The sequence below is a fragment of the Styela clava genome, chromosome 1, assembly GCF_964204865.1.
Source record: "Styela clava chromosome 1, kaStyClav1.hap1.2, whole genome shotgun sequence".
Lineage (NCBI taxonomy): Eukaryota > Metazoa > Chordata > Ascidiacea > Stolidobranchia > Styelidae > Styela > Styela clava.
Genome location: NC_135250.1, coordinates 946,240 through 968,092, shown reverse-complemented (window position 1 = coordinate 968,092; position 21,853 = coordinate 946,240). Strand labels below are relative to the sequence as shown.

Genomic DNA, 21,853 nt, shown 5'->3' with positions numbered 1-21,853 from the left:
CGGACACGATCTAAAATTAAAAGCATAAAAATGCCGACTATCCGCTTCACAAATATCGCGTCCCGGGGTCAGTAATGATAATATTGTTCGCTTAAGCCTTAAAGGGACCGTAATTACAAACTGTGATTCAAATTTTACATAGAAGATAAAAATCACAATAAAATTGATTTGTAATGTGAATGTACTTCTTAATAGTTGTCTTTAACATCTTCGCCGATGTGAACTCACAATTCTGTCCGAAATATAAAAACCAAACTACAATATCTTCCGTTGCGTGAGAATTAATATTTGCTATATAATTGGAATGTCGGTGCGAACGATATAAAAAATGCCGCATTGTTACGGTCTTCTAGTAAAATCCGAAAAAAATAAATTGTTGTCACGGCGATCGTTTCGGCGGCCGACATCCCAATCAATGTTGTTTAAAATGACAATACTCCTTCTTCGGTGTTCGCTAAAAATATTCGAATAACTCGATTAAAAAATTCTATTTTGCCCGTCACTAATCACGGCGCATGTAAATAATTATCGAATGATCAGCATCATCAATATCATCGATTAATGGTCAATGTTTGAAATAGGACTTGCAAAATTTTTACCAAATACCGATAGGCAAAGAGAGGGGAGCTACACGTAACTGTGAAATTTCGCTGTGAACGACCATACATTTTGGTTTATGGATCTTTCCCCGACCTTTGACCTTTATTGTTTTGATTTTGGTCGCTCAGACAAACATTGGAAATATTCAGGCTTGTGTAGGGCGATAGAGTGGTACGTTGCTCATTTTAGAGGCCTTCGAATGGCATTTCACTGGTGATGGCGGTATTTTCGTGCTTCTAAAGTTATAACATATTGTCAAGTGATCTATTGTAAACGTTATTCCGCCTTCACATTGCCGTTACCGTGCCTAACTTAGTTCCAAAAGCCCATTTAACATACAAAAATGGAATCACTCAGAGATTACTTGGTTCTGCAAGAACTTTACTTTCCACCAGCTGGAGAAGGATACAAAACTTTTCATTAAAAGGTGATATTTAAACTTTTATGGTTGAAGAATGTCAGAGGACTAGAAGACCTGCGTGACTACCGGTAGGTACCGTATCCCATGGTGAATAGACTAATAGATAGCGTCCGAATTAGGATTGAATTGGTGGGTTTAGTATAGAAACAAATGAAATGAAGGGTTTAAAAAGTCTTTTAAATACATTCTTGGAAACATTGCACAAACTACAGCAATCTGTTATTATGAACAGATGAATATTTTTTTCAGATACATTCATGATGGTTCAGTCGTCAATCTTGGTTCAACGCTAGATTTCAAAGCCAAGTGCTATAGATAAGTTCAGGAGTCTCTGCCACCACATCATCTTCAAATAGTAGTGTCGCTGGATAGTCGCCGAGTCTCTGATGCAGTTTGTACATGCTGGGTACGGTGAGGGCACTTAAGTTTATGTCGTATCATAGAAACACAGATTTATTAGCTCGGTAAGATGGGTGCAAATATGCTATTGAAAGATTAGATTCAACAGGTTTATTGAGGTATTATGATCGATTACATACCGCATAAAATTACAAGACCAATAATGTTATAGTGATAAGCATATTTTAAAAATTGTTACATATTCATCAGAACTACTGGTGCTTGTTGCCATATCGTTAGACTAACCAACAGATGAAATTGATGGGAATAAAAGATTTTCTGCTGAGCCAAGCATGTACAAGCCTTCCCCAGCATTGGTAACAACCTATATGCAGGGAACAAAATAGATCCAACAGTTTTGTCGTCTGTAGTTGGGGCTAAGCCCACAAAGTCAGATCGAGCCAGAGTTCCAATCATACCGGTTCAACCAAAAACAGTCGGGTATCTGTACAGGGTATCGGGTACCGGTACAGGTTTTACAATATAGTTTATTCATTCGGTGTCGAAATAGAATATAACAGATTATAAAAAAATATATGATGAGGGAACAAGCAAGAAAAAAAATCCAAGAAAATCACTACAAATTATACAGTTTTCCAGATATTGTGTTGTATAGGATGAAAATACACACCAGATATACCGTATGCTTTTAAGCACAACGAACAAAAACCATGAAAGCAATGGAACGTCAAAATAATAGAATTAAATTCATTTCACAATTCCATTCACAGACATAATGTATCACAATGATTTCACTGCTGAGTTATTTTATTGAAGCTGCCTGGTTTCATGTCCTGATAATATGGAAGAATTGCGCTCACTGAGCACTACCTCATTGTTATATAGTCAGCCCATAGTAAGATGGGCAAACACCCACCACTTGGTTCGGTTCTAAAGTTATCAGATGAATATGAACAAGTTGTAATTTATATGACAGTTATAAATGCAAAACAACCTAACAAAATAAGGATATTTATCACAAACCACAGTTACTACCAAGTGCAGGGCCAACTTCTGGAATCAGGAGCAGCTTGGTGTGACTTTGCAGTCCCCACAAAAAATGATATTACAATACCCAGGGTCACACCGGACATGGCATGCATGCGAAGCATCCTTCATAAAGTAACATCATTTCATCATCAATGGATTGTAATAGATTCTGCATGAAGTCCCAAGTGTTCAATATTAATTTTCCTTCTTTATTCATCATTTTTACATTTAGCAAATATGACACCAATGCTGAAAGAAGTGTGTGTTTTCTCATTTTGAATTACATTAAAAGTGTTGCTCGATTCTGAATCTTGTTAATTCTTTCGTGCCTTTTTATTATTATTGTTTCTTTTTCTGGTAGGTAGCCACGTACTTTTTGAAATCTATTTTAAGTTATGCTCACCTTCCAGGTTTTTTGTATGTTGACTTTTTGTGTGATTTTATGCCAGAGAAACAAAATAAAATGATGGTGATGATGCTTGCTTACATTTTTCTGCTGTCTGACAAAGCGCTGTCATTTTCATCAGCGGCACTTGAGGTAGTTTCAACTAAGGAGTCTGGGGGCAGGTCTAGTTGGATCACTGACAATCCCTTCTCACTTTCGTCAGATTCGCATGTCTCTGTATCAAATGAAGTATTTGGTGACAGATCCTGTCAAATTATGATCCAAAGTTAAATTATGGTATAAGTAATCCTTACCTCACAATTTGATGGTGCATGTTGGGCGACAAGAATCTGATATAGGGTCAGGGTATTCATCAGTTGGTCCATCGCCTCCATGAAAATGCATGATGAAACACATTGCTTGTATGAAAATTTATTTCATATAAGAATTAACATATTGAATATATCATAGGTATCTAAAACAATATTAATGTTGGCCTACCTTGGTACACACGTATGTATTTCTGGTGATTTTTCCTAGATTGAATTGACTGTAAGGCCTGTTGCATGCCTTTATCCACCTCATTGCTTTTTACAGCGGTCAATATGTGGTATATGTGAAAATAGCACAAATCTTACTCCATTTGAACGGCAGGGGTACCGTACAGGTTGTCAGACCGACAAATACCATATGCGCAGCGTTTACACATAGTTTGTCTACGGAAATAATTCACTAAGTAATAGATTCTGTTTAATAAAAATGCAACATCGTATCGAAAGCGAATTATTTCGTACAGACATACGGTAGGCTATCGGTACCCTTGATTGCATCAGCATGACTGTCTACTATTTTTTGGTTCGAAATAGCAGTTGGTTGACCTGTACAGTACGTACCGGTACCGTACCTCCTGTAATGTGCCAGCAACGGGTACAGCCTTTTAGTATAGATATATAGATTTCGTGAACGTGATTTGCGACAAGTAACATACATTATTACAGCTCTCTAATTCTCGCAGCCCTGTGAAGAAAACAAAAAGCGAAAAAAAAAGAACAAAGATCTGCCTAAACCGCCAGCAACCTGTGCGGAACGCGTCCAAGGTTGTCTGAGCGACTTTTCAGCGGAGAATGTTTGTTTACATCTGCTCGCTTGTGATTGGTTGAGAATACGGATGTTTTGATGTCGGGGAAAGATCCATTAAACGCATCACGTCGTCGTGAATTTTACTTTTGGTGCAATGTTTTAATTTCACCGTAACCCCCCGTTGGAAAAATCCTGGCTGCGCTCCTGCATTTTTCGGTTGTGAATTCTGCCAACAAATTTGAATTTTTCGCTTCGCCCCATTCAAAGGTCAAATTTCTACTCGGCGGCGGTGTGGCGCATCGTGCGTTAAGAATACGCTCGCCACCGCATCTCTGATTACACTTCTTGGGTTCACAGGTTCGAATCTCATGCGGGGATGATTATGTGCGAGAGGATTGCTGGACTCCTCGCCGCCGTAGAGTGGTTCAGGTAACCGCTGGTCGGTTACGGCTTCCTCCACCATCAAGTCTATGCTTCCGAAAAAACAAATACTTGGCTAACTAGTCCCATACCCGACCTGGACTGGTAACCGGACGAGAGGCCGTGGTTCGCCATATGATTGGGCCGTCTTATCGGCTTTCCTCTCCCCGGGATAAATATGTAAAATTCCATCCTATCCTACTAGTTTTATAGTAGTAACGGTAGACCGTGGGACGGTGGGACCTGATCTGGTAATAGACAAATGACTCGGATCAATTAGTTTTTCAATTCACGTTGAAACTGAATCAAAAAGCATGGATCATCGTAACAAAACCTGGGAAAACTACGCTACCTTGAAAAGCTATCCCGATACAGGTAGTGATGAGCTGGAAAAATCGTAACAACCGGAACGCATCAAATTCCTGAAAATGTAATATATATTTACAACACGACGCTACTATAAGGCAACAAAGATTCGACCCTATCTGCGTGTCCACACTCCCGTGTTATTGAACACACGTTAACAGAGTGTAACTCCGATCTTGACTCCTTCAGAGGTCAAAAAGCACACAATGTATTGAATTCCAATTGTTATATTGTAAAGTTGCACAATCGAATTGATCCAAATAACGAATTACACTTGAAACCTTAAAGCAAGTATATGTGATGAAACCAAATTTCTAACTAACAAAGAACGGCAAAGACAAGCTACACTGAGCGAGAAAAATATATCATAAAGGAAATGAATTGGGACAACGACCTTGTATCAGGCAAATAACATGCACTACTAACAATAAGTGGTGAAAATATTAAAATACACAGTAACTATCCTTATGTACTTGCTACACTACCAGTAATTTTGTCTGTCGTAAGATAGAGCCGAAGAACTACAATGAAATATGAAAAAATTACCTGAAATATGACTGTTCAAAATTGAAAAAAATGTTCATACTAATTCAATACAAATGTTATTATTAGAAAGGTATTGGATGAATTTTCACGGGTGTCAAGGGTCGGCGAAACATCCATTACAGTTACACGTTACTGCTGTGCACTAATTATTTGCCAGCTGTAATGCAAAAAGAATTATGATGCAACAAAACATCAATTAATAACTAAGTTTCCCGAAGAAATTAGACTTTTCGAATCATAATTTTATTTTTGAAAACAGGAACGCAAATGCGATAAAATGTCCAACAACCGGAACGCCGTTCCGGTGCATTCCGGCTACAGCTCACCACTGGATACAGGTGAATTAACGTTACTACCTATGATTTTGGGGAGTTTTTTTAGAAAATGGTAGACTGCGGCACCTGATCTGGTAATACAGAAGTGACTAGATCAGTTAGTTTTTCAATTCACGTTGAAACTGAATTAAGGAGAATGGATCATCGTCACAGGACCTGAAAAATCTACGATAGTTCCTGTTCCGTCTCGGTACCCCGATACAGGTACTGGTAAGTTACTTCATATTATTTTTGTGAAATTAGTGATGAAATTTTCAGTTTTGCCCACTGCGTCCACATATTTGAGCATAGCTGTCTTGTTTGATTTCAGATGCATGGACTTGGTGGTGGAAGACAAGCGGTTACGTTAACCACCCTACGCGCCGAAACCAAACCATTATCATCTCTACCAAATAAGGGGAAATATTAGGATTGGGTTTGTATCGAACTCATAAACAACAGTTATCCTGATTTCAGAAAATTATGCAGAACGTATATAGACTAAAAAACGTCTGGATCTGAATCATCTCCAAATACGCGACGACTAAAGTCACGCGCGAGGGTTTTACGTAACGTGCACGCTATATTTCCGTGTTTCTAAATTAGTTGCTAAATTTTCGTGACGTAGCTTTGATCCATAATTCTACGTGTCGCTATTTTTGCGTAATTACCCGAATTGTATACAATTCCATTCAAGTATAACCCTAATACTCAATAAATTAAATACCTAAGAAAGAATAACGGCGCAGGAAACAAATCGGAAAACAGTTATTTTGTCGCGCGGCTTCACGCATCATCGACTTTAGTCCCAATTAGCCAATCAGATTGCTCCAACACCGGGTGACGTCGTTTCAGGCACACGTTGCATTTCCATGGCCCGCTGCTTCACAAGAAAGATTTTGTCGTGATTTTTCGAATTTTATTGACTTTATGGCAGTATGAAGTTGGGTTTAGGTAGTTTGAAGAGGATTTATGTCGTCGTTAATAAATTTACATGTATGCTATTTGGTTGACAGAATTCTGAGTTGCGAATAAGTCTTTCGTGAATTATATTCAGGCACCGGTAATACCGCACAGCCGCCTGGCCGTATTTATAATTCAAGAATTGTAAGTCTGTAAGCGTAATTTATATTTTACCAGGGGTAATAAGACGATGAGATCTGAAAACTAGATATGTCACGATTTTAGATTTTTGCTATTAGACTGTATTAAGTTACAGTAGTCAAAATTCCTGTGCTTCAAGAACATGCTGACATCTGGACATGTTGTATGACAGGGAAAAATTTATGATTTTTTTATGTTATACCGGTACCGGTACCGGCCGGTAGGCTTACTGTCTGACTGTTAATCTAAGCAAACAACATTTGACTGTGTCAGGTTTATTAAGTGCAGAACTGAGCTATTCTCATACTAGGCCAGGGCTACTCAACTATTTTCACCAAAGGTCCGTTTACGAAACTTCAAAATTACTGGGGTCCGGACATTACAGAAAATTTATTCCATCAAATAAACGAAACTTAAAATGCAATATTAAATTAAATACAAGAGCAATGAATGGCTCGCAAATATGGACACAAATAATATCGCACATCGGTACCAGTACGATAAGCTGTATAGCTGTGTATTTAAATTGTATCAAAATCATCTAAAACTACAGAACTATGAAACGATGCTTATGCTGCCAAAATAAACAAGCAGAGCGGTCCAAATTTCATGGTCGAAAGGTCCGGATTCGGACCGCCAGTTGAGTAGCGCTGTACTAGACCATTCCTGGACTTTCTCCAGTCGGCCAGTTACACAGGCCAGTCTCCAGGTCTCTGAGTCTGCCAATTTTTGAATGTCAGGATGTAGTCAGGTGGGGGTTAGAAATAACATATGCGAAAATGCTTATGCCACGCCAACTAGAAGGAATTGATGGCGTTTAGTGAACTGGCCTCAAATTTTCCAGTCCTTACTTTGAAAGAGGGGTTTGCGAGTACAGTTTTCATATTCCAAGGATGTCGGGCCCGACTTTTTAATACATATGTGGGGTATGTCTCACAAACGAGGGTCGCCTGGCATGACGGCAGATGCGTCTCATCGTGCCAGGATTGTCTCGATAATAATCTTATATTATTGCGGCCGTCTGGCCGTATTTGCTGAAAACTCTTCAATGCCATGCTAAAAAATTTTTTATGGTAAATCAGATTTTTTTTTTAAAAGAATTCAATGATAACTTTTTTAAATTGCGCTTCTTAGTTTATTGTGTGACTTCATTTTACTGTATTTCTACTGATATCGAGAGACAACCATGTTCAAACGACCCTGAAAGGAGGGGTGTCTGTTCATCATCAAAATGGGATTCTCTGATACGAGGCATTGTCACTCAAGATCATTATAGTGAATAGAATTATTCTAACCATCTCACTTTGACAATTTCAGTCATTTATTACTTTTACACATACCGGTAGGATAGTTAGAAACAGAAACATGAAGTTACTTGATGTTTTTTCCTGTTTGGTTGCCGTGGCGATGGGGAGTGATGTCATAGAACTCACAGACAACGATTTCAAAAATAAGATTGGAACTTATGACATCGCACTTGTTGAATTTTTTGCACCATGGTATGTTCCATTATTTTATTCTTTAAATTATTTTTTGCTGCAGTTCTAAGCACTATTCTGCTCGCCATGGTCTAGTCTCAGATAAGGCTGCAAGCCTGCAACTAAGTTGAAGATGATCGATTATATGTTATTAAGTCCAACAAACGCTTCAAAAGGGACCATTGAGTTATGGAAAAGCATGCCAATGGTTCTCACCCTGCCTTTATTTCTGTCCCATCTTCAGCTTATGGTTAGTAATATAAACAGAAAAGTGAGGCAATACGTGCATATTGCCTGACCATTTTAACCTATTCTAATACAAGATTGACAGCATCAAAAAAAAAAAGATCAAAAAATTATAGGCAATGCAATAATAAAATTTAGAAAAAAAAATGGTTTTGTAAAAAATTGTAGCTGATCAAATTTTGCCATTTCCTTGGGCAGAATGATAACATGAAAAACCTTGCAAAAACTGTGGAATAACATCAAAAATGTGCAAAAAAATAAAGAGGTTAAAATGCCCCAGCCAGTACTGTTGTTTACCTTAATTAATTTATATTTTCTTGACCTCCCCAGGTGTGGGCATTGCAAAAGACTTGCACCCAAATATGAGAAAGCTGCAACTGCACTTAAGTCAGATAAGTCCAGTGCTGTTTTGATCAAGGTAAGCATCCCTTAATAATAGATTAATTTTTGGGCGCTCCAGAAGTATGTGTACCGATATTGTGGTAACTAATTTTGTTCACCTACTTTACATCAAGTTGTGTAAAGGGACTGAAGCCTATGGGCAGGGGGTATATTTACTTGGCTAACACAGACAGTCCCCGAACTCGTAATAGAACTGAAATTAAAAAAAAAAAACGGAATAAAATTATGGCCCAACAATTTTTGTACAATGTTGCTCAAAGCAGGATTGCGAGCTACGGGCTGAAAGTGGAAAGAGTTTTTTTGGCTCTTTTTTCAAAAATGATGTTTGAGCAGTCAGTCAATAAGGGTTGCCACAACTTTTGTCAGTATTCCTAAAGTATGTGTACCAAGATGGCGGACACCGTAATAGCCATAATTTCAGGTAAAAATACGAGAATCACTTGGCTAGTCCCCGAACTCGTAATAGAACTAAAATCAGAAAAATTGGAATAAAATTTTGGCCTAACTCTAACCTGGTACACATACCACATTCCGGTGTCCACCATCTTGGTTCACATACTACGGGAGTACCCTTTTGTCGAAGCTGATGTTAACAAACTGTGCAAGAACTCGAAAATTTAAGTCCCCCACTAAAATATTGAAAACATAAAATATTGTGAGTTTTTTTTAACCATTGTGTACATGGAATATTGCACACCCCTGGGGCAAGCAATGCCAAACTTGATAGATTCCAAAATAAAAGGGTAACCTGTTACTCATAAGTGAAAGTTTGCTTAGAGCTTTATTCAGAGCTCAAATACCCATGAAAAATTCCACTAACTTTCTGGCCAGGTAAATTGTGTTGCGAATAAAGAGGTGTGTCGCGAATACAAAGTGGGCGGGTACCCAACATTAAGAATATTTCACCGAGGAGAAATGGTGGCTCCGTACAGAGGCCGCAGGTTGGCAGGTGGCTTGGTGGTGGCCTACTACGTTTAATATGTGGGGTAGTTGGCTTAGTATAGATATGTGGTTTGGTGTTGGGAGGATATTTAGGTGTTACGTTTTTAAAATGCCTTCCCATACTAGAGGTGGAAAATTCTCTCATTGCAGTATTTAAAACGGTCTCCCGATCATCTGATTACAACTTATGATACAAGATTAGACTTTTTCAGCTGATATTGATTTTTCTTGCACATAATGCACAAATCACGGGACTCTGACAATAAGCAATTATACCAAAATTCGATACTTTATTAGCAACTTTTGTGGCTCAAGTATTTTAGATGGCGATTCTTATAGTTGGAACATCTAAAAAATTTATTTGGTTAACTATACCCATACTCGACATGGACTGGTAACCTTCCGATAAGTGGTTGAGCCATATTATCAACATGGATCTGGGCCTATAGGCCTATATATTGTTTTGAACAAATCTAGTAAAATACTCATTTAACCCCTTGCCTATCATCGGTTATTTGCTTGAAATTTTTGTTTAAACTTAAGAGCAAAAAATGAAAATATTTTTGTGGAAGTGTTATGAATAAATTCCACATACCAGAAGCTGCTTGTTACACGCCTTTTTCAAGCACCCCATACAACTAGTTTAGTGTGTGTAGTAGTTTCATAGTGTTTTTTTTCTGCATGGGGGTAGGTTGACTGCACGGCTAATACAGGAACATGCGGAGAGTACGGTGTATCTGGATACCCCACGCTCAAAATTTTCCAAGGAGGGAAAATGGCTTCCGATTACAGTGGGCCAAGGGAGGCAGGTAAATATGGAAATAGCGTAGATCTAAACTTAACACTCCATGGTTCGACCCTTTTAAAAAAATAATTAGTTTTCCTTTTATTTATTTCCATCATCATCCGGAGAATCTGTGCCAGAGATGTCATGGCAGGTGTCATATAGCTTCTCAGTGTGATAGATATTATGTTCCACAGAATTCGCAGCCTTCTACTGCGTATTCGGCCCAGCAAACGATCAATGGCCCGGTAGGATATTTTTCTCAAGGGAATAACTCAAATTCTGCCTGGGGTGGGAATGGCCAAACTCGTGACAGTGGGAATATTCCCCAGTTTCACGCTGCTCCCAAGAATAAGGATGTGCCTTTAAACAGAAATCAGTGGCACGGGGGTCCTCAGTTGCTACTGAAAAGATGACGAATTTATGCATGGACCATGACTTTGATAATTTGATTTGTTCTTTGAGATTACCCACTAGCTGGTATGCTATGGTTTATGTGGATAGCATTACTGTACGTTTTCTTATTGATTCTGGTAGCGCTGCTACGCTTATAGATTATGCAGTTTTTTGTTCTATTGGTGGAAAGGAGTGTGACTCGTCTCCTTGTGATGTTTGTTTTCAAACTGGTAATGGAACTTCTCTGAAAGCTCGTGGTATGATTGACTTGAAAATTTGTATTGATTCTGTGTGTGCTGTTCAGAGAGTGATTATTGCTGATCTTGGTGCCCCCTATGGTTTGCTTGGTATGGATTATTTCCAAGAGCATGACTGTGTTTTGCATATGTCTGTAGGTCAAATGGAAGTTGATGGTAAAACTGTTTCCCTGACTAAGCCTGTTTCGTCTGTTCCTAGTTGTAGAATTGTTGTAGATAAATGTGTGACTGTTCCCAGAGAGAGTGAGATGGTGATTTATGGTCGTTTGAATTGCCCGTGGACACCCAATAGTGACGTCCTAGCTGTGGCAGAAGCTGCGTGTGTGTTTGAGAGCGAGTATGGCCATCGTGGTTTATTTTTATTTCCCGGAGTAGTGGTCGCCTCATGCTCTCATGGTGGTCAATGTTAGCAAGGAAGCGGTAGAAATACCTGCGGATTTGCTGATCGGTTTACTATGCCCAAGAGAAAACCTAACTGTCTTTCTCTGGAACAAGTGGTGCCTGGTGATGTCATGGACACCAAGCTCGTCTACGATCCAGAAAATTTAACAGATGAACAGCGTCAAAGTGTTCATGATTTGCTCGTCGAATTTCAGGATGTTTTCGCTGGCCCTGATGGAAAACTTGGACGAACTTCTGTAGTCAAACATAAGATTAAAACGTCAACATCTGAAACAATTAAAGTTCCGCCTCGACGTATGGGATGGGCGAAGAGAGAAATTGCAGGGAAACAAGTACAGAGCATGCTTGATCAAGGTGTAATAGAACTGAGTGAAAGTCCCTACAATTCACCTATTGTTCTCGTTCCTAAGAAGTACGGAAGTTCTCGTTTTTGTATAGACTTTAGACATTTGAATCTTGTAACAATCAAAGACGCCTACAGTTTGCCAAGAATTGATGATTGATTGCAAGTGTGTATTTCGTAAATATTATGCTGTATATTTGCCATACTTTCAGGAATGCTTTCTACTGTTTTAATATTTCGTTTCACTGTGTTTCATATTTTGCTAATACCTGCTGATTGACACATTGTGTTTTCTACGAGTTTTGTATTCCTACTGTGTTAATACCTTTCTTCGGGGATGTTTTTATTTTTTGAGAGTAAATTTTTTGTGAATTTTCTCTAAACAAATGGGGGGTATTGGGGCGGGGCTAGAATTGTCCTATTTATTATTGTTTTGTATTTTATTTATATTTCGTCTCTAGTTATTGCATATGCATTGGTGTGTGGAGTCTGAGCCTTAATAGCCCGACAGTTGGTTTCAGTTACTCGACTCCAACCACCACTGCGTATGTGAACTGTGCTGCGAATTCGCAGTGTCAGACTCTTCTTGCTTCTGCTGTCGCTGGATGAGAACCGTATTTTGTCGCTCTAATTTTATCTGCTTTAAGCGTGGATTTTACACCATTTTATAAAGTCTCTTCGTTTGCATTGTGAACTTCGAATCTATTTGTCTGTCTTTGCAGCACACTGGATCGATCTTCTGAACTAATTATTACATTATTATTAGACTGTATTAGTGGCGAGCACCTACCGGTATACCGGTTGAATCGTACTGTGCAATATAGCGTCTAATTGGCTGCTCTCCTTAACCAGTGTGCGCGCGCATTATTGACTAATGCCACGCCTCCAATGTCGGTGATTATTACCGACATTTGTCGGTGAATCAGTTTACCGACCTCATTTTTTAATTTTTTACCCCTTAAATGACGGTAAAATTTACCGAGCATTTCTAAGAGTGCACGGAATGTACGTATGGATCGCTTTGTTATTATATTGTTGTCAATTTCTTTTTCTTCTTGTTGTGAAAAAATCGCTTTTTTACCCATTCGCTTTGAAATTTTTGTGTGCGATCACGTTATTACATTTAAAAATTACGCTTCTTGTGGCGATTCCTCTTTCGCGTAATTTGATTTTTGCTGGTCAGCTGTGGTACGGTACTACTGTGGCAGATTACATACCTACTTTGTGTCCATATATTTGAGCATTGATCTTTTGTTCAATTGTTCATCCTTAATAAATAAATACTACAGAAACGATGCTCTATGACCCGTCGTGGTTTTATTCCTGGCAGTGTTAGATACACTATCTAGTACACTGGTTCTCAAGCAGTGGGCCATGGCCACTTCTGGGACACAGGAACATTTTCAGCTGGGCCGCAAACCCATTGATAATAGCTAGAGTTGTTGAAATTATTTAAACTTTGATTGTAGTAGCAATGGATGGTACTCTAGAGGTCGCCACAGGGCCTTATTTAGGGTCTTAATTTGAGACAATGAGAGGCCCTTGGCTATGCCATTTGCTAGACTCCTCTAACAATGACGTCACAAATATTTCATTATGACGTGTGTATGATAAATTTGACAGAGCGTCATAAATAAAATGTTAAATTTCGCGAAACGTTAACAATTATCAGTTTTATGAAATTTCAAACCGGTCTTATTTTGGAGTAAGCCTTCACAATTTAAAATTAAACGTCGGGGCCCAAGGCTTCAGCATACCAGGCCTAACGTTAAATCCCGCACTGGACCGCCCGTAACTTCGCTAAGATATCAGTATTCTTTGCTTCTGAGTGAGTGCGAGTTCTCTTGTGCTGGGTTTCAGTAATTATCATTGAACAAAATATAAGGAAAACCTACAAACCCACGGGGCGAATATTTAATTTAAAATCGTCCCAATATCGAGTCGCATAGAAAAAAAAATCTGAATTTGAACGAATACATCGACCCAAGCTGTGTTTATAACTCCAACGCTTAAAATGACAGTGTTGAACTAAAATACAAGTAAATTAACCTACATTTTCAACAGTCGGCTGCGAAAGGTTGTTCATCTGAGCAGACTTACCTCAACAAAAAATTTATCCAGACGTAGAAATAGTGCATATAACCTTCAGTTCATCCATACTCCAGAATAAAACAAAAAGCCGTTGTTTGCTTTTTTAGGCTTTTTAGCCGGGCTTCGTACATGTTATTTGTCTACCTGAAGTTGCGATGTTCCGCTGGACATTTGCCGGGATTTCGCTCTCCAACATGGGACAATTACACGTTACAATGAAAATTAGGCCAAGTTTGAAAAATGTAACAAGTTTGCAACCACAATAAGCTTTTGCCAATTCTCCAATAAAATGCTTTAATTTCATCACTGAACAAAAACAATATTTCACTCATCGGCATCATCCTCTCACCTTAGAATATATACGTCATCGAGGCAGTTCAAATACTAGAGCTGGGAGTTTTAAAAAACACTTTAACCGTTAACCAGGTTAAAATAACTGGTTGACCGCCGCATGAGTTTGACGTAATGAGTTACAATTTCGGCTTGTTACGTCACAATGATTCTAAGGCAAATTCACGTGATAGTTTTGGTATCGCTCGATAATTGTTCGATACAATTGTTCTTTCATGGCCGCTCTTCTGCAAGAGATATGCACCGCATTTCACACATATGGGAGTATTTTAGTAAAACCGATTCTGATAAAACTACTTTCAGCGTTTGATGTGCAACTTCTACTTTGAGATATCATAGAGAAAAACAGCATCACTCCGGAGCTTTTAGCTTTGCCTTTACACACAACAAGTACTCTAATTTATGAACAGTTTATTATACAACCCAAATTAAGTATCACAATAATACTAAACAACTTTTTCAAACTACACAAAATACGAAGTGGTATTTCTTCCCAATATCATCAAAATTCCTCACCTGCTGGGAAACGTTGCTCTAGGTCAGCGATCGGCAACCTGTGACTCCAGATTGTTCTTGGAGCTCTGGCTCCCGTGAATCAAAGCATAAACAACAGTTTATTTTATTAGGAGCAATATGGATTCAATGAAAAAGTCGACATAAAGCCAGATACACCTCGCCAATTACGCATCACACCGGTTCCCAAAGTATAAGTCGAGAGCGGTAAAATAGGTCGGAAGTCTGTCAAAACACACTTCGAAGTGAGAACTAGATTCATGAGTTGCTAAAGGTTGCCGACCCGTGCCTAGGTCAGGACTACTCAACTATTTTTACCAAATATCCGCATACGAAACATCAAAATTATTTGAGTCCGGTTTTTCCAGAAATTATATTTCGGCATCCTTAAACGCGCACTTCCTCGACCGGCTGATGATTATTAGCTAATCAAGATTGCTTATTATGGCGTTATAGTTTTTATATATATTCAAAACTATAAACGTCATTTTATAAAAGGAAACTTCAAAAGTGGGGCTAATGATCCAAAATAAAGAATTAGGTGCGGTCCGAATCAAATACTCAAAACGTCCGGATTCAGTCTGCCAGGTGAGTAGCCCTGCACTAGGCCATCGCGCTTTGCGCCCAGCAGCTCTGATTTCATACTAGCAAAATTGATGTTTTATTTGCTAATGTTACTGCATTTATTTCCTCAGTTCCATTTTTTTGTCTTCTTTCATGTATATATTTGGTAAATTGACCTCACATTGTATTTTTCATTATATTCTGTTATATTTTATCTGGCTCTTATATATTTTGATTTGTGTTTTTTAGCGTTTTTATTAGAATAGTCCAATTGACGGTAATCACATGGTGACCCCAAAAATCAGAACCCAGTTAATTTTAAACTTAACTTTTGTGCAAATCGTCCCAGATTACTAAAACTTTTCGGTAAAATCACACACAATGAGAGGTTCAATGTAGAATAAATTCTCTTTCATTGAAGTAATTGAGAAATTATGAATGGATTTTGGGCGCTCCAGAAGTATGTGCACCAAGATGGCGCACAACCTGAACCCTAACCTGGTACACATACTATGTTCAGGTTGTGCGCCATCTTGGTGCACATGCTTCTGAAGGTCCGGATTTTGGGTCACTCTGTGTTTCTGATATGCCTTTAAGTAAAGTGTATATTCAACTGCATTAGTAACTATCTCTGTAATGTCCCGGATGTAAATTTTTAATTATATAAATATGTGCAATAATATAAATAATCGAATTGTTTTATTGGACGAGGTAGGTTGTGAGTCTTTTTGTATATTTGTAGTTGGCGAGTTTAGTTACATAAAATTAGTTGTCATTCCGACGAATATAGCGAACAGTGTTTTGTACCTGGGACCTTAGCCCACTGTCCACTACATTGCCAGCAATATAATCATCAAGTACGATCATCAAAGCCAGAAAACTTACTGAACTGATTTTGGAAGAAGTGATTATACATGGACATTATTGAAACTGTTATTGAATTCGTTTTTCTTATGGGCAGAAATATTTAGGAATAATTACTTATTATTGATAATAATTGATTTAAATATATAATTATTTATTTCCTTATATTGCATAATATGTTAGTATTGGACCACTGAAGTTATAAGCGCCTTAAAACATATAGCAACAACATTAAAAAAACTGCTAAACACAGATTATTCAAAAATGGCCATATCATCATTAATGTCTTGTAAGTCACTAAATTCATAAATTTCAATGAATATTTCATTTAACTGACTTTTCGATATAAACTAGGTCTCATTTTGGTGCTTCCGTAGTATGTGTACCAGGTTAGGATTAGGCAATGATTTCATTCCGATTTTACTTATTTTATTTCTATTACGAGTTCAGGGACTGTCTGTGTTAGTGAATATAACCCCTGCGCATAGGCTTCCGTCCCTTTACACAACTCGATGTAAAGAAGGCGAACAAAATTAGTTACCTCTAGGTTAGGTCTTATTTTCGGGAAACAAGGTATGTCCCAATCATGCGTGCATTGGATACTGATCAAAGATCATCAGAGTCCCCGGGTCAGACATTCACTAATTAATATTTCATCTGTTAAATCGCCGCTAACTTATTGCCGATTGATCATTGTTGTGGAAATAAACGAAAAACTCGATATTCGAGAAAGATCTATTTTATTTCCAAATAGCACGTACCAAATAATCTAAAATAATAATAAAATTCTGACCACGCCGTGTTCGTTTCTGGCAACCCCTTTCTCACATTGGTTTGAGTATGATTGTTCGGTAATAAGCATCTAATCGTCACAATAACTAAATGTAAATGAAATCTGTGTTGTTAGTTAATTTCCGAAATTAATAAGTAAAACAAATATAGCATCTTATAATTGGTGATGTATTGGATTAAAAAAAATGCAGAAATACTGATTATACTAGATGAATCTAATTTTGTTGCTGGAGTTCAATCCGACAAAATGCTGTGAACGAAGCAGCGAATCTTACCGCTTACAAATTAACATGATATGGCAAGTCCAACAGTCTGTTTTCGGAAGGGACCCAGTCTGCCTCTTAGCACTTTGACTAATTAGTTTTAGTGGTTATTTCATTGTTACTGGCCGTAGTTATGTAATTATCAGCAGACTAAAGTAGGTAAAATTTGGTAGTCTATGCTTTTATGGAACTATTTGCCGGATCAAACTACGGGTAACGTTGCAGGTTCAGAACTAGTCAAAGTTTGTTAGTATTATGGTACCGGTAAGTCGAAATATATATATTATTTTATTTATTTATTTTTAGTTCAGTAACTAAATTTTCCGAATTCGACAATATAGCTCAAACATTATTTTAAGACCCCTCCGATCATCAGACTTCCAGCCTTTGGAAAAGCCCGACCACCTTGGCGTTTCATTTGCATGTGCGTTATTGACGAAAGAGGCCGTTGCTTCCAGAGTTAACCATATCGTGACCGCCCAGTATTCCTCTTGCACGTCGCCCTAATACAGTTCCAAGGTTTCTTCCATGCGATATCAAATAGTCAGCTCAGAAGAAACCCCAATTTGTAAACTTAAAAAATCCGAATGTTTAAAAACACACACACTTTATTTATTTTTTTGTATCTTGTATGATATCGTAAAGTACTTCGAGTCCCGGTAACGTTATTGAGAATATAAATTGGTAAAACAAACAATTCTGAAGAGTTTAATAAGCCTATTACGTCAATGATATTTAAATACTTTTGATAAGGACAATAAGGGATTGAGGATCGCGGATCATGTCTAGTCTAACATGCCGGCAATACCGGAATCGAATCGGCAATATTATTCAAATACTCCAATGTAGTATATATATACGTAATCTAATATTCTGATTGGCTATTTTAAAACTGATATCTTAGTGTGCCATAAAGTGAAATTTTCAGTGAAAGTACCAGTAATTTTATCTGGTTAGTGTTGGCGAAATATAGATATCTGATTATTTATACAAGAGGAACTTGGATATTGTGTATTCAACTGCAGTCCTTCCTCCTTTTTGATTGTTTATAGTGTAGATATTGTCGCAGACTGCTAAGCAATTTACTTAGAAAAGAAAGGTTACATACGCTTGAATCGAAAAAATAAAATGCAGCTTATCTGGTTTTAGCAGTTACAGAATCTCCAAGCATTGTAGCAAAATCAAACAATTTTGAACATTAGCTCTTAAGTGGAGAGCGCCTACCATAGCATTAGTACCTTTAGTAGAATTACGCTCAATGCTTTGACCATTACCTTGTCGGCTAATCGCCTTTTTAAACTGTATTGCGGAATTAAAACAAGAACAGTCTAGTACTGGTCTAACGATATCCCATAATAGCGTCATTGCCACAACAGACCAAAACAACAACTCTGAGAAAAAATTCTAAACATAGGTAGAATATATAGGACTTACAACTAATATTCAAATTATCGGAATTACGATAATTACCTAAGCAACCTGAACTTTGCTAGTTAGCCCGAAAAAAAAACGCCTAACACGACGAAAAAATAATTATCTCCGCATGGGATGGGTGACCAAGGCGAATTATAGTGGTTTCATAAGGCCATCAGACCAATTTAAGTAAAGGTCTAATTTTGTGCCAAATATGCCAGTGTTTTCCAACCTATGGGTCAATCTCCATTGGTAGTTATAGAAAATTCTAACCTATCTCATTTCATTAGAAATCTAGCCAGATATTATTTGGGTCGCCTGATAAGAAAGGTTGGGAACCACTGATATATGCGACCGTGTGATCCATGCATGGCCCATGTCACGTATTTTTATATTATTTCAAAATTTTCATTAAAAGTCATATGTACCCGAAGATCTTGGAATATATAACGTCAATTTTTTATGAGATCAGCTAAATGATGCTTGTTCAATTATTCTTAGGTCATATGAACAGAATAAGCACATAAATCCTATTAGTCCCGCTAACGTTTGTTATTCTGTTGTCAGAGGCGGTATGATTCTATGTTTATTTTAGGGGCGTTAAGTAGTACAAAGTCTAGAAACAACGTCATCGGACAGTATAGCGTACGTGATGGTGAGCATAAGCTCTAGCTACAGTGGGTCAAATACACAAATGAATACGATCTTATGACTTCACACTAAATGTGAAGAGAAGATTTATGTGAGTCGGTGGATAAAGCTGAGAGTAACGCATATATCCAAATGTTCTGCTTTGTGTATTATTTTCAACATTGCACCCCACCGAGAAAACGAAGGTCACATAAATACCAACTAAGAAAAAAGGATATAAATATGACTTATTGTATTGTTGTATAAGCAACAGAGAAACTACGCAGAATACTGTGTAGCTTGGCTATCAGAAACACATTTCACATGGAAAAAATGGGGCGCCTCAAACCATGCGTTCTCGAACTTTTGGTGTTATGGAGCACGTGAAGAGGTTTATTTACGCAGCCCCACAATAAATATATAAAAATTATCTTTTGGAATTTATAGATAATGTCATATTTGAGTTACCACCCTGTTGCCACATTTCGACGCTACTGTTGTCAAATCTCATTAATGCGGTAAATGCTTCTTTGGACAGCTACAAAATTAACGCAGTCAGTATTTTAATAAGTAAACGAATAGATCGTGGAGATCCTATGTTTCTTTCATAGAGCCTTGGGGCTCGGCATCGAGTTTCTAAATGTTCGGTGATGGCAGAAACTCATTAGGCATCACCAAGCGTTTTTTACAGTCTGAAGGTTAAATAGGATTTTGACAGATTTCCGGGCGCTCCAGATGTATTCGTGCCAAGATGACGCACAACCTGAACAACCCTAACCTAGTACACATACTACGTTCAAGTTGTGCGCAATCTTAGTACGAATACTTCGGGAGCACCGATTTCAGAGCTGGAGTCGTAAGTCAAATGTTTCGGTACTCCCGTAGTATGTGTACCCGGCTGGGGTTTGGCCATAATTTTATTCCGTTTTCCCTATTTTATTTAGTTCCATTACGAGTTTTGGGACTGTCTGTGTTAGCCAAGTGAATATACCCCCTGCCTATACGTTCCAGTCACTTTACACAACTTGATGTGAAGTAGGCGAAATCATCTCTAAAAATATTGTCATAATTACCCGAAAATTTAGGAATAACTAACCTTTTTTTTCAAAACAACGAGTGGATGGTACGCTGGGTTAATTATTCACAGGTAATAAGGACGGGGCGAGTAAACAAACCCTGTCAGTCCCACCAACGCTTATTGTTTCTTTGTCTGAGCGATATTGATCAATATATATTTAATGAAGGGTTAAGAAAGTACAGCGTCACCATGTTATACAATAAATCTTGGGTAACGATAAACGAAACAAGTCGCTGCACAGTATGCTGAGGTTCGTGTTTCAGAAAGCAGCGCTTTTGCTTCTCAAAGCAGGATGAGAGCCATTTAGTAGACAAATGGTAAAACTAGTGAGATTTTTAATATCCACGCTAAATGTGAGTGAGTATTAGCAAAACCTTTTTGTTGAGTTGTCGATTTACCTAAATTACATCAATAGAACTCGCATCGGGTTTTATTGTACCTACGTGGATCTTCGTCAAATCTTAGATTTGGAAACTGCACCAGAAATACCAGCTGCACTCTTATAAAATATATCTTATATGATATATAATACAATGTTAGTATCCACAATATACATTACTATTCTTTTTCATCGTGTATGCAATCTGTTGCATTACATCGATAAACAAATTACATAACAGAGAACTCTGGGTGGGATTCATTGTACCTGAGTGCAATCTTAATACACGATAATACACTACGAATGACAGCCGTACCCTTACTAAATATATATTATATGATATATAATATTATGTTAGTATATATATATTTATATATCCACAATATATATTTGTATTTGTTTTTATCATGTATGCATTCCATTGTATTACATTGATAAAACAAAAGCAACATAAAATTTGGAATGTATGTTTGATTGGTGAATATCAGAATATTTTTCATCTGAGAAAAATATTCTGTTCTGGCAATCACGGTACCATCACGTCGTTAGAAAAAGAAAATAAAGTAGAAAGAGAGTTTTAGTAAAATACCGTTTTGCGAGTAGAAGTTGTCAGTTAGGTTTTACGCTAGGGAAGAACGAAGATATTTGGTGAGTGAATTCAAATTATTTATTTTTGCGATTTGCATGAATAATTCAGCTGTTTTTTTAATTATTTTATATATTTAACAGTTGACTTAGGTAGACTTGGTGTTACGGGCATACATTTAGTATTTAATAGTCGAAGTTTCGCAATATTTTACAGGCTGTGGGGCTAGAAGCAAATAAAGGCGTTCCTGGAATCGTTAAATGACATCGCCCATACTCCATTTTTTCTTTTCTCTACACTCTCACGTTCTCTCTATTACCTCAGGTTGCAAAATACGCACGTTGCAGAAGTCGCATATTTCCCTTTATTCTCTCGTTTATTTCTGAGCGAAATGGCTGGCTGAGGACTATTATGCCACGTCATCGGCCGATCATTCGATTGATGTCTACGAATT

General features: G+C 37.6%; 2 protein-coding genes and 1 long non-coding RNA gene across 5 annotated transcripts in view; 1 reads left to right on the top strand and 2 right to left on the bottom strand.

The window, feature by feature from the left end:
- Positions 1 to 1,634: 1,634 nt before the first annotated feature.
- Positions 1,635 to 3,855, bottom strand: LOC144426186 (uncharacterized). The gene is made up of 3 exons (XR_013477740.1): positions 3,297 to 3,855; positions 2,898 to 3,061; positions 1,635 to 2,659 (listed from the first exon to the last, which is right to left on the bottom strand). It is a non-coding gene; the product is annotated as an uncharacterized LOC144426186 (long non-coding RNA).
- A 4,098-nt stretch (positions 3,856 to 7,953) lies between these two features.
- LOC120346037 (protein disulfide-isomerase A3-like) lies at positions 7,954 to 13,156 on the top strand. 3 transcript variants are annotated; one of them, XM_039415673.2, is made up of 4 exons: positions 7,954 to 8,124; positions 8,680 to 8,767; positions 10,385 to 10,502; positions 11,727 to 13,156. In XM_039415673.2, the coding sequence occupies exons 1-4, from the start codon at positions 7,991 to 7,993 to the stop codon at positions 11,744 to 11,746; spliced, it is 360 nt and encodes a 119-aa protein (XP_039271607.2). In that variant the 5' UTR covers positions 7,954 to 7,990; the 3' UTR covers positions 11,747 to 13,156. The 3 variants fall into 3 exon arrangements, with proteins under 3 accessions (XP_039271607.2, XP_077971932.1, XP_077971936.1); XM_078115806.1 differs by lacking the exon at positions 11,727 to 13,156 and having other exon boundaries at positions 10,385 to 11,518; XM_078115810.1 differs by lacking the exons at positions 10,385 to 10,502; positions 11,727 to 13,156 and adding an exon at positions 9,583 to 10,363.
- LOC120345419 (calcium/calmodulin-dependent protein kinase kinase 1-like) overlaps positions 8,831 to 21,853 on the bottom strand; it is a 310,354-nt gene continuing 297,331 nt past the window's right edge. Inside the window, exon 13 of the transcript XR_013477745.1 lies at positions 8,831 to 8,884. The gene's annotated coding sequence lies outside the window, so the exon portion shown is untranslated. The remainder of the gene's footprint in view (positions 8,885 to 21,853) is intronic.